This window comes from Psammomys obesus, unplaced genomic scaffold (assembly GCF_907164565.1).
Source record: "Psammomys obesus unplaced genomic scaffold, mPsaObe1.curated_primary_1811, whole genome shotgun sequence".
NCBI lineage: Eukaryota > Metazoa > Chordata > Mammalia > Rodentia > Muridae > Psammomys > Psammomys obesus.
Genome location: NW_026596069.1, coordinates 12501345 through 12514560, shown reverse-complemented (window position 1 = coordinate 12514560; position 13216 = coordinate 12501345). Strand labels below are relative to the sequence as shown.

Genomic DNA, 13216 nt, shown 5'->3' with positions numbered 1-13216 from the left:
GATAGATAGATAGATAGATAGATAGATAGATAGATAGATAGATAGATAGATAGACAGACAGACAAATAGAGCCATCAAACAAACATTTTTATTAACCACAGTATTTTCCTACTGCCATAGGCTCAAGTAGATAAAAGCCTAGGGAGGAAAGACAAACACAATTACAGTTGGGCTCAAGAAAAAGTTCTGAACACTTTTTGATATTAGCAAAGGTTAGGACTAGAATATAAAATTGCAGAGGTCATGTGAGAAGCCTTCCTTCATAAGAAAAGTGGCAGCCGGTGTTTACATAGCGGCAACAAACTAATTAAAGGCGGAACGGAACTAGAGGTGGAATTCATGGTTGTTATTAATTCCTGGTTGCCATAGACATCATTGCTGACCCCAGCACTTTTTTTTTCACCCACCTAAAGCAAAAGGGAAGGAAATAAACTGTTGGATGAGCATCGCCAGATTAAACACACAGTCTGTGAGTACTCGCTAAAGTGGAGCAAAAGCAGAGGCCAGCCAGACAGTTCCACAAACACTGCGGGCTTACCCAGCTCTAAATTGTGAATGTGAATTCGTGTGTGATCTGGCATGTTTACAAGTGTCTGGGGTTACATAAACCTGGACGCCTGGGATTGTTTTACTCTTTACAATTATTTCCAGTATAACAATATTTTAAAACAGGGGGCACCCATTAGGAAATGACACACAAAGGCATTTCCCAGCAAATTTGAGAGATCTGGGACTCTTTTCCATTCAGTCACCAGTCACATTGCCTTCATTTCAGCTTCCCAGTTTCAGGAAACCATAATCTGCATTGTGCAGAAACATCTAGAATGAGGTTACTGGCAGTTGGACCACATGCAAGACTAATTTTTAATTTAAAAATTAAAAACAATATATAAATGGAGTTTATAATCTGCCCTGACAGGAACCTCTGCACTATTTAACTTTACCTGCCTGTGTTTCAAGATGTACAGTTATAACTCAGGAACCGTAATGTCCCCTGTTTTCTCTCAAGGTTGTGATTTTTAGAAAGTTATGCAAATGTCAGACACCGTTAGTTTAAGTTGTTTCTTTCAAACTTCTTATATACCGTGTGTAATGAACTAAAAGTTTATTGTGGATGGTGTTGAATTAAAGAGACATCACTCCAGAAATAGCTTGAGGGTGTGACATTTCAGTGTGAACTTATTCCCACTATGCTAAAATATAATTCCTATTTCTTCTAACATTCTGCATCTACAAGCATTATTTTTATACTTCTTTCAATTAAATGTGTTCTTTGAAAGTCGCATACATGCATAGAATGCATTCTGTTAACTCATTCACTACCTTCTTGAATCCCCCTCCAGCTTCTGTCACCCCTTCCTATAAGGCCCTTTACTCCATTGGTGTCTTTTTGTTTTGAGAACCACTGATTTTAACCAGGGCCATTTGTGACCATGTGTTAGAATTGACCATTGGCACACAGTAGTCTGACTGTTGAGTATACAACCTAAGACAATGACTGTCCTCCCCCAAGAACCCATCAGTTGCCAGTAGATCAGCAGGGAAATACATGGCCCCAGTTGCCCCTCTATGATTGGCTGTTGACATGTCAGTTCAGCCATCCAGAACTGCTGTGAAACCATGTACACAAGGGATGTGTCTTACCTGGAAAATAGCATTTTGTAGCCTTTACAGATTTGGTCTTTATTTTTTTACTGGGTTCCAAGCTATTTGATGCTTCATTTCAAACCTCCCAATGCATACAGACAGAGCCGGGGCCCTTCTTACCACATTGTTAGTTTCCTTATCTTTAAATAAAATAAGTAGCATAAATTAATTTTATAAAACAATAGATTTTATTTTGACATATCACGCCTGAATATAATATACTTTGACAATATTTAATCCTCTAGTGCCGATCTTGTCCCTTTTACCAACTTTGATCATTCCCCTTTTGTGTTCGTGTTTTTAAAAACAAAAATCTAAATTCCACATCTGAGAGAAAATTCCACATCTGTAGTTCCTGTCTTCCCAAGTTTGGCTTCTTTTACTTAACATAACAATCTCCAGTTCATTCGTTCTCATGCAAGTGACCTAACATAATCTTCCTTAGAGATGAATAACACTCCAGCATTTACATATGCCACATTTTCTTTATCTGTTCATCTGTTCATAGGCTCTGTCTTAATTAGAGTTTCTATTGCTGCAGCAAAATACCAATGGCCAAAACACAAGATGGGGAGGAAAGGGTTTATTTGGCTTTTGCTTCTACACTGCAGTTCATCACCAAAGGAAGTAGGGACAGGAACTCAAGCAGAGAAGAAACCTGGAGTCAGGAGCTGATGCAGAAGCCATTGAGGAGTTACTTACTTGCTCCCCATGGCTTGCTCAGCCTGCTTTCTTATAGAACCCAGGACCACCAACCAAAAGATGGCTCCACCCACAATGGAAATGTGGAAATCAAGAAAATGCCCTACAGCAAGGTCTTATGGGGAAGTTTTTCAGTTGAGGTTCCTTTCCTTCAGATAACTCTAGCTTATGTCAAGTTGACATAAAACTAGCCAGCACAGGCACCAGGGTGAAGCTTCAATTTAATGACTGTGTGCATACAGTAGGCAGCTAACTGAACACTTCCTGTAACCACAAGCTCCCACACCCACTCTCCTCTCTAGTCACTCTTTCTTCCACTTAACCTGATAGGGTCAGGTTGCCAAAATCAAAATCTCTGTGTATGAACTTTCTGCTTAAACCTCAGGTGGTAGGTACTCTGGCTCTCCTGGAGGAAGAAAGCCCCTATACGGACTTTCCAAATCTGGTGTTGCTTCATTTCTTCACATCTCCACTAGCACGTGGACCCAGAGCTGTTGGGTAATTCGCAGTTCCCCAGTGGGCCATACCCTCTCGAAATCTATGTGCTTTCCCATGCTGCCTTCCAACTGTGATTACTTTTCCTGCACTGTTCCGTCTAAAAAAGTACTATTTGTTTTTTATCCTCCTCTGCCAGACTTGTCCTTTCTTTGATGTCATTCTCAGATGTCGTAAATAAGCTACTACTTCTAGCAGTGCCTGCTTTCACATGGTACATATGACAGTAAAGCTATAAATATTTATTAGCAAAAAATTCCCATTTCTAAACTGAGATCTTAGAAAGTACAGAGCTCCACAAGGTCAGAGATCACATCTTTTTAATATTTGGATCTTAGGAAACTAGCAAAGTGTCTGACAACTTGCAGCTACTTTTTAGATATTTATTTTTTAAGGAAGGGGGTTTATTTGGGGTGGTGGCTTGTAGGTAAAGTCATCTGTCATGTTTGGAGACATGATGGCAGCTTGGGATGGCTTCTTTCTTACATTGTGTATACATTATGGAAGCAGAGGCAGATGAATGTTGGGGCTCCTACTTTATAAGTGTTTCTTAAGTAAGCAGGTAAGAGTTTATGAGTGAAAATCACAGGTACTCTGCATAATCCTTCAGACCGAGCTTTAGTTGAGGAAATAGCAGAAGGAGCCCAGCCCCTTCACTTATCACTGCTCTTCCCTTTCACTCTAACAACGCTTACATAAGAGGTTTGCCAGTGTCCTGTCTCCAAGGAGACACACAGACTGAACAAGTGAGATGTGTAAGTGGGCCACGCTTACAAACAATAGTACTTTCCCTTCACATCTGCCAACTGTTGACTTACCAAAATTCATGAAAACTAGAGGTCCTTGCCATGTTCCAGTACTTTACAAGTAGCTGTGCACGCCAGCAGAAGCTCCCAGCATGTCTTCCATCAAGGGCCCTCTGTCTCAAAGGCGACAATATGTGGTGGAACATCAAGATATCAGCTTCACTGATGAGTTAGATTGGAAGCCACAGGGTCCACAATGGGCTCGGTGCTCAGCTGTCTGATTCTTGAACACATTTCAAGAGCTTCCCCCATGGGGGTTGGGGAGATGTCTCAGCCAGTAAAGAACTTGCTGTGTGGAGACCTAAACGGAGATCCCCTGTACTAATGTAAAATGGCTGGGCATGGTGGTGGCACAGGGAAGGCTGAGATAGGAATCTCCAGAGCTCACTGGCCATCATTCTAGACCCATCAGCTGGTTCCAGGTTCACTGAAGGAGCCTGTCTCAAAGGATGATGTGGAGAGTGACTTAGGCAGACTCTCTCTCTCTCTCTCACTCACTTTTGCTCTCTCTCTTTCTCTCGCTCTCAGTCTCTTGCTCTCTCTTTGTATGTGTGTGTGTGAGAGAGAGAGAGAGAAAGAAAGAGAGAGAGAGAATCCATGCAACGCCCACTGAATCAGTTTGTGAGGAAAGCTAGCCAGCATGTCCATTCTTTCTTTCGCTGCCAAGACTTTAGAAAGTGAAGATAATCACTTCTATCCAGCATCAGTGTTTCCCAGGCACTCTGGAGATAGTGAGGAGTGACCATTTTCTTTTTAGTCTAGTACTGTGTTTTCGATGCCTTCTAAGATTTAACACCAGTAAACTTTCCCTCATGAAATACACACTTTACTCCGAAGTGGAAATTAATAATTATTGTGTAGCTTATGGTTCTTTCATGAGTAAATTAATAACAACAAAATTAATAACATAAGTGCTGATAAACAAACAAAAAGTTGACACTCACAAAGTTGCAATGTTTCAACTTCTACCTTACGAGACATGATTTTGTTTAAAAGTTTATAGTCCTGGATTTTAATAAACATAAATATGTTTTTTTTTTCATTTTTCAAATAATGAACATCTGAAATGAGGAAAGTGGGAATTTTATTTTTCTGTGTCATATTATGGAAGTATAATTTAAAAGTCTATTTTATGGAAAGAAAATTTCGCTATTGGTTTTTTTTTTTTTTCACATCTCCTCCTACTTGATTGCATGCCCTGTTCATTCATTTCTTCAATAAATAGTAACTTTTTATTCTTCGGGGAAAATCTTAAGTGAATGAGGTCGCTCCCCACAACTACCTTCAGAAATGCTTGGAAATGAGACATTTCAGTGCATGTGAGTTGTCAGGCCCGTCAGGACGATGACCTCAGATGCCACTCTTAACCTCACAGATATTCTCAGTCAGTCCCCAGCCTGCATTCCTTCATGTTTATTCTGACGGTTCTTTCCATCCTGCCCCAGCACACAGATACAGGAACGCACCACTGGCTCTGTTCCCTGGCTCTCCCCCTGCTTCCCTGCTATTTCTGAGCCCTGGAAATCAAAACTGGAAGCTATATCCAGATGACTTTGTGGAAGTCAGGTGTTATCTAACCACTTCCTCTACAGTGCAGAAGATGTGGATGTGAATCAGAAAGGAAGGGTTTTCTCCCGATCACTCACTGTACGTCAGCTATGCCTGCTTTTATGTTCATGTTCCTCTTTCGCTATATAGTCAGCAATCTTCAAGGAGGAGCTGTGATTCTGCTCCTAAGTTTCATACAGGGCCCAGTACACTTCCCGGAGGACAGATGGTCCTGGACCAAGCTCTGTGGAACAGATACACATTATCAAGAGGAAGGCTCCATGCACACTGCAGAAGCTCAGAACCGAGGCCATCATAGAGTTGGGGGAGATTTCAGAGTAAGACACAGCTACACATAGGCCTGTGAATGGCTACCAGTTAGAGAAACACGGACACACTCTTTCAGAACGAAGAGGACCCATCCAAAGAAAAGCCAAAGATCTATGCAGGCATGCCGTATGTTTGCGATGCTTGAGAATCAAAATGGAAGGCGTGATGGGTACATACACATGCACGTGGATGGCTTCTAATGGTTGAATTTTATAAAGCCAGGCATGGAGATACACAACCTGTGGTCCCAGATACTTAGGAAGCCGAGATATGGTGAAATGAAGACCACCCTGGGAAACTTAGCAAGACTCTACTTCAAAACAGTGTAAAATATCTGAGACGGTAGCTCAAGGGTAGAGCACTTTGTGCAGCATATGAAAGACCCTGAGTTCGTTGTTGGTTGGTGCGTGTGTGGGAATTAAACTTTTTTTATTATCATTTATTACAGTTTATTCAATTTATATCCTGGCTGTGGTCCCCTCCCTTGTCTCCTCCCAATCCCTCCCTCTTCTCCTCTCATACCCCTCCCCTAGTCCACTGGTATTGGAGGTCCTCTTCCCCCTCCATCTGACCCTAGCCTACCAGGTCTTTTCAGGACTGGCTGCATTGTCTTCCTCTGTGGCCTGGCAAGGCTGCACCCCCACCAGGAGAAGATGATCAGAGAGCCTGCCACTGAGTTCATGCCAGAGAAATTGTTGTTGTTGATGATGTTGTTGTTTTTCGTTTAACCAGATATAATAAAAAATCAAGCTCATTAACTAATAGACACAATATTTATTCTAAAGCCATCCGTGTTACTAAGTAGCATTTCTATTAATATTCTCATGATCTTCTTCTTTGAGCCCAATTTGTTGTTCTTTGTTTTAGTTGTTTGTATTTTAATGGCATTTTTAAAATTGGCCTGCAAGAGATGATGGCATGGTTGACGACAGAGATGTGAACCCATCCACCTGTGTGAAGTAATTATGTGCAGGAAATTTTTTTGTAGGAATTCACAGCATAAAATCCCGTGCCTCTAAGCTGAGGTTGTGGGTGAACATGGAACAAGCAGCAGGAAGGAGCCTCAGGCTCTGGGGTTCTGAACCTTTCATTCACAAAGCCCCTGAGTCCTCATCTGCTGCACAGGAGTTTGCTCTCCCCTGCAGTGACATGACACACCTCCTCCAACAAGGTCATCTCTCCTACTCCTTTCCAGAAAGTTCCACCATCCCATTCACCTCTATGAGCCTATGAGGGCCATTCACATTTAAATCACCACAAGGGTTCTGTTTAGCTAGAGTGTTTGATCATATGATACTTAGTAACTTCTATGTTGGTATAAGCACCAGCACTTACTTAAGAAGCCAGGGTTTCCTGATGATGGTCAGAGAGAATGTCAGTCAGGCCGGGTCAGAGGGGTCACAGCAAGATGGAGTACAAGAATTTGCTCTCTAATCTAAAGAGTTATTCTCAGAATTGTAAGGGATACACTTTATCAGTGGTTCTCAGCCTTTCTAATGCTGCACCCCTTTAACACAGTTTCTCATGTTGTGGTGACCCCCCAACCATTAGATCATTTTCACTGCTACTGCATAGCTGTCATTTTGCTAAGGTTATGAATCATAATGTAAATATATGGCATGAAGTATATCTGATCTATGACCTCTGTGAAAGGGGTTTGACCCCTGTCAAGGGGTCACACCCAGGTTGAGAATCACTGCTCTGTATGAAGCAAGCAACCTACCACTGAATGTGTGGCTGTCTTACTTACTTTTCTGTTGCCGTGGTAAGACACCATGACCAAAGAAACTTATAAAAGAAAACATTTATTAGGGCTCATGGTTTCAGGGAGTGAGAATCCATGCTCATGAGGCTGGGAGAATGGCAGCAAGAAGGTGAGCCTGGCACCAGATCAGTAGCTGAAAGTTTATATTTGATCCACAAATAGGAGTGAGAGAGAGAGACAGAAAGAGAGAGAATGTGCTAACTGGGAATGCCATGGGCTTTTGAAACCTCAAAACCCATCTGCAGTGACATGATAGATCTCCTCCAGCAAGGTCATCTCTCCTACTCCTTTCCAAAAAGTTCCACCATCCCATTCAGCTCTATGAGCCTATGAGGGCCATTCACATTTAAATCACCACAATGGTTCTATTTAGTTAGTGTATTTGAGCATATGATACTTAGCAATTTCTATGCTGGTGTAAGCACCAGCCAGCACTTACTTAACAAGCCAGGGTTTCCTGATTATGGTCAGAGAGAATGTCAATCAGGCCTGAGGCTGAGACAAGTTTATTCCAATCAATCAGACTTTTTAGACACTTCTCAAAATAGATTATAAGGGTGGTTGCCAGGATGCACTGACTGCTGCAAGCTAGACAGGGTACACAAGATTAATGGCTCAGACTAACTGTTCAGCCAAGCTTCTATATGCTTTGTTGACTTCAAGGGACATAGAAAAACACAGGTGGCCTAAATGCTTCACTCCCTGAGGGAACACTTTGGTTTCCAGGGAACTGAAAGGCACAGAGTGCCCCGGGAGCCGTGGACTCTAACCTAAAAAACCTATGCCACATGCATCCCAAGGCAGCTAACCCAGGCCAACTCTGTGAGTCCCTGCATGTTAGAAAATAAAAACACTTATGTTCTTGTCAATAACTATATGGCATATGGAATGTCAGTAGCATGTTCAGTAATGTGCACACTAGTCTAAGTGAATGAAATATTTCATTTATAAATGTCTAAAAGTAAAAAGGATATGCTTTTGTGTGATGCATATATATATATTATATGCATATATATATAATATAATATGATATATATATATATTAGGGGATTCATATGGAGGCCTATAAGGTACCATCAAGTGTCTTTCTTGGTTGTTCTCTCTTTATTGATGCAGGTGTCTTGTTAAACCTGAAGTCTTCCAGTGAAACTCCTCTGTCCTGAGATTCCTGAGCTTGGCCCAGGAATCTCCTGTGTCTTTTTCCCACATAATGAGAAAAGGAGCAATGCCCAGCCCTGCGCTGCTTTTACTTGAGTTCTGAGGCTCCAAAACTCCAGTCATCATACCTACAGGCCAAGTGCCTCATCTATCAATCTAAATGATTTTTCTCCGTGGCACAAGTGTGTTTAATGTGCTTACAGGGAAGTGGCTGTTTGCCTGCCTAGTGTGGGACTTACACAGGTTCTCACAATTTTGTCCCACAGAATGATTGAAGATAGTGGAAAAAGAGGAAATACCATGGCAGAAAGAAGACAGCTGTTTGCAGAGATGAGTAAGTATGGAACTTTTAAGGAACTCCCTGCAGTGCTCATTGAATATTCATGAAAAAGCCAGAAATAACCATGTGGTCCTTAGGGCATTTGGACGTCTCCATAAAAATCCTCAGTTTCTTGCATAAACTATGCATTTGGCCATTTCAGCCTCTCACTAGGTGAGAGCTAAATTACTCAGTGATTTATTATAATTTGCTTCTACACTCTATATTTCATGGATTAAAAAAAAAAAATGTACGGACACGCAGACACCCTTGACAACACTGTTCAGAATCGATTTCAGTCCACTCCACTAGCATCTGAAGTCTGCACTCACCTGCCCACACTAGCAAGGGGCTGCCATAGTATAAAATAATAAAACACGTCTTTGAACGGCTTCCCTGGGAAATAGCATAATACATTCAAATGAGAAAGAAGGACCAAGTGGGAATCATGGCCAAACTGGACCAAAGTAGTGTGTACCACTGTATGCTGTCATTCACCTCCTTTGGGAAGCAGTTAGTTAGTCACAAAAAAACATTTTAAAAAATGAAGCAAAGGATAATGGAAGATAAGAGTAGTTTGTGAGCGACATAGGTAAGGGACCGCCAACACAGATGATATTTCCAGTTGGTCTATGAAAGTGCCTAACCGCAATATTACTGGTGCTAGTATGACCTGTTCAGCTGATCATAAAAGAAAGAATAAGAAGAAGAAGAAAGAAAGGAGAAACATTCTTCTCAAATTAAATGCTATAAAGAAAAAATATATTTCAGTTCTCTTGTTTTGTGTGCTTTGTTTTGCTTATTTTCTTTTGATCCTCCCTACCTGAGTAAAAGTGAAAGTGCTCAGGGGTGACCAGGAAGCTCCTTCCCCAGAGAGGAAAAAGTGAAGAAAAAAAATTTATACTGAAAATGGGATATTATTGGCAGGAAGAAGGTAAAAGAAAAGTTCCCTGATAGTAAGGTGGAGATTTCAAAGTCATTTCTCAACCACCTGGTAGCACCCATCTCAGTGTTAGAATTAATGAGGGGAGAGAGTTAAAGCTGATGTGAGCACGCCCAGACAGCTGCCTGCCTGTTGCGCTTACAGCATCTTAAGTGTCTGTGAGAGTTTCAGCAGAGACTTTTCCTGCATCACCTGCTGTGTTTGAGGCTGCCATCTTTACTTTGGAAATGACTCATTGATCCCCTGGATTTGTGTCCTTCTTATAGGCACATAAGGACAATGTTCTGGTAATGTTCTTTCAAGGTCTTGGTTAGACCGGAGGAATAAATTTCAACCCACTGCACTGCTGTTAATATTGCATCTTTCATATATTCTATATACAATAGAAATTTGTTATTATCCCCACCAAAAATAAATACATACAAAGATCATGAAAGGTTAGGTAGCTAGATTAAATTTTTCTACATGGACCAGAGCAGTGTAGTGTATGCCACAAATGTTCAAAATTATTTTTTAATTGAAAACAAAGTCCTTAAAAGAAAATATCTTTGCATAATTAAAATTCAAGGGGAAAATGTTAAAGAGCAATCAGTGTATTTGGTGGTGGGGAAAACCTGTCTGAGCATCTGAGCAAGCTCCATCATGGGCAAATATCTTGACAGATACATGAAGATAATTAATATTTTCTATAAAAAGGGAAAACCTGTAAAATCTTTGAACTTGCCTTTGAAATACTAAATATTTATCAGCTGGAACAGTGTGACAACTACAAAAGTGTGCTTATTTAATTATTTTAGCAACACTTATCTAAGTTTAGGTGTCCAGTTTCTTCCCTAGCTGGTGCAATATCTGGCACAAGTAAATGGCAATGTTATACCTGTCTACTAAATTAAAGCTATAAGATTCAAGGAAAGCTTGACACGCATCTTCATACACACGGAACAACTAGCATCCAGACATGTTGACACTCGTTTGCAACGTTAGCACCAGGGAGGTGGAGGCAGGCAGAATGGGAGCCCAAAGGCATAATTGGCTTTTTAATGAATGGGAGGCCGACCTAGCCTGCGTGGGACTCTGTCAAGAGTGTGGGGCACAGAAAACAACCCTAAAATTTTTCTTCAAACAAAAAAGATGTAAGAGAACTATGGCCCTATTTTAAGTTTCCCTTTATCAAAGACTGCCACAGGACTGCCGAAATGCTTTGTTAAATAGCTCTACTGATTAATGATCAGTATAAATAAGCAAGCCAAATACATAGGTGTCATCCTTCCCACATAGACCAAGGCCTATGAAAGGTATCTGGCCTTAATAGTCCATTGGCTTCACCAGCATATTTAACTCATCACTGAGACATATCATCAGTAGCAGGGAAATAATTGCCTGCATGCAAAGGGAAGAAATGCTGTTGATGGGTGGACTGTCACACAGACAAAGAAGATCTTCTCAACAATATGTTAAAATAGCCAATATTTGAAAAGTGATTTCATCCAGAAATCTGTGATGTCTATACAGAAAGCAAGGACTAGGAAAGGGACTAGGAATTCATAAGTATGGTTAATTGTGTTTTACCTAGAAATAATTTGTTTAAAGAAGAGCAAAAGAGAAAAGTTGAAGAGGAGGCAGATTTGTTGTTCTGAATATTACAGATGTTGAAGAATACTCTCATCTCATGATCACATCAGCTAAACACACAACGAACGGTTTCTTAAACTACTGTGGGAAGGACAAGAGATTAACCTCCTGTACCTGAAGGGTTTGTGCACTGAAGGCAGCTGCTACAGAGCTACTGACCTCATTTAACTAGGAGGTTGGTCAATGTGGTTGAGCCTTCTGATTGCTAATGATACCAATTAAAAATTTAGGCTTTGGAATGTATTGTATGAGAGAAGAATAAATTAAAAGAAGAGGGAGAAAGGAGGAGAAGACAGTAGAAGAGGAGGAGGAAGAAAAGGAAGAGGAGGAAAAAGAGGAAGAGGAGGCAGGAAGGAGGCAGCTCTTCTACGTGAAGGGAGACTGAGAAATATCTCTCTTTAGGACAACTTTCCCTGGGATTGACCTCCAAGGTCCTTAGAAAGGCACTCTGAGGCTGTAAAATTGTCAAGTGATTGAAAATTTACATCTCAAAGGACCCTAATTAGGACTAACAATGAAAAGTTGTTCTAAAGGTAAATGCTCAGGAAAAAAATGGACAAGGCCTAAGGGCATGAAGAAATGCTTCTCAAGTTAGGCAGAAGAAGGACAAGTTTCAGGCCCAGTTGGTGTGACAAAGACTGGACAGCAGGATGATGGTCTAGCAATCAGCCCAATGAGGGAGAGTAGCGGGGACACTAGAAGCTCAGTGAGCTCTAAGAAGTCATCCTAAGCCTAGCGGGACCGTGGGTGTGTTGTTAGGAAACATTACTAGGTGGGTAAGATGGTAAAGCTATGTGTGGAGGGTTTTCAGAACTGGTGTCTTGGCATCAAGAGCAATCTGGAACCCTGAATAGAAGAGCAGAATAAGAACAGCAGTCTGTGGGGACATGTTCCTTCAGTGAAACTACAGTGAAACTGGGGCCAGAGAGTAAATGGAGAAGTTGGTATTGAGAAAGAGTCTCCCCTCTGTGGTTTCAAGCTATACACTAGTACAAATAGGAGAAAACATTAGGAGTACACCCTCATTTGCTTAGCAATCCTGTGAAATAGCTACTGTATCATTATCCTGGCCTTGCAAATGGGAATGCTGAGGAAGCACTCCGTTGAAGGTCACACAGAGAAAATACTTAATATCCAAGATGGAGTCACCTAACAGCTATGTTCAAATGACCATGGTTATTATTTATTCAGCGATTATTTCTGATATGATCTTCCTGGTATCCCAGTCACAGCTTGAATAGATCATTCTAGGAAGTGGCAGACACAGCAGGGAGAGGTTGTGTTCCGAGGTCCATGATCATGGTTGGTAGTCTGATTGGATGCCACAGCCTTCGTCCCTGAGAAGTTGAATATTGGGTAGACCTTTCTGAGCCTTAAATGAACATTTATATCCCAATAAAAGCACCAGTACACATACGGAGTATATGTGCAATTGTTTTATTTACAAACATTACATGCTCTTATTCACACACATGGCATCCCATATGTATACTCTTCCTCCAACTAGGGGCTCAAGATCTGGATCGCATCCGACTCTCCACCTACAGAACAGCATGCAAGCTGAGATTTGTGCAGAAGAAATGCAATTGTAAGTATGCCATTTGTTTGTGCTAATTACCTGCATGAGTACTATTATTTACGCTTGTTACTGGGTTTATTAAAACCAAGTTTTCTTACAAGGATTGATAAACATATGTTTACACAAGAAGAAAGGGAGAACTGTGGTCATGAATGGTAGAGAAACTGTTGCTAAGCAACTAACTACCAAAGTCTTAGAATGGATGAGCCTCTTGATATCTATATGTCTCTCTTTTTCTCTCTATGGATAGATAGATAGATAGATAGATAGATAGATAGATAGATAGATAGAT

At 41.0% G+C, this 13216-nt stretch overlaps 1 protein-coding gene across 4 annotated transcripts in view; it reads left to right on the top strand.

The window, feature by feature from the left end:
• Dtna (dystrobrevin alpha) overlaps positions 1 to 13216 on the top strand; it is a 349673-nt gene that overhangs the window by 226915 nt on the left and 109542 nt on the right. For all 4 annotated transcript variants that reach the window (XM_055625819.1, XM_055625818.1, XM_055625820.1 and 1 more), the window contains 2 exons: positions 8718 to 8785; positions 12853 to 12933. In XM_055625819.1, the coding sequence (XP_055481794.1) occupies positions 8719 to 8785; positions 12853 to 12933 (148 nt within the window). In that variant the 5' untranslated portion in view covers position 8718. The remainder of the gene's footprint in view (positions 1 to 8717; positions 8786 to 12852; positions 12934 to 13216) is intronic.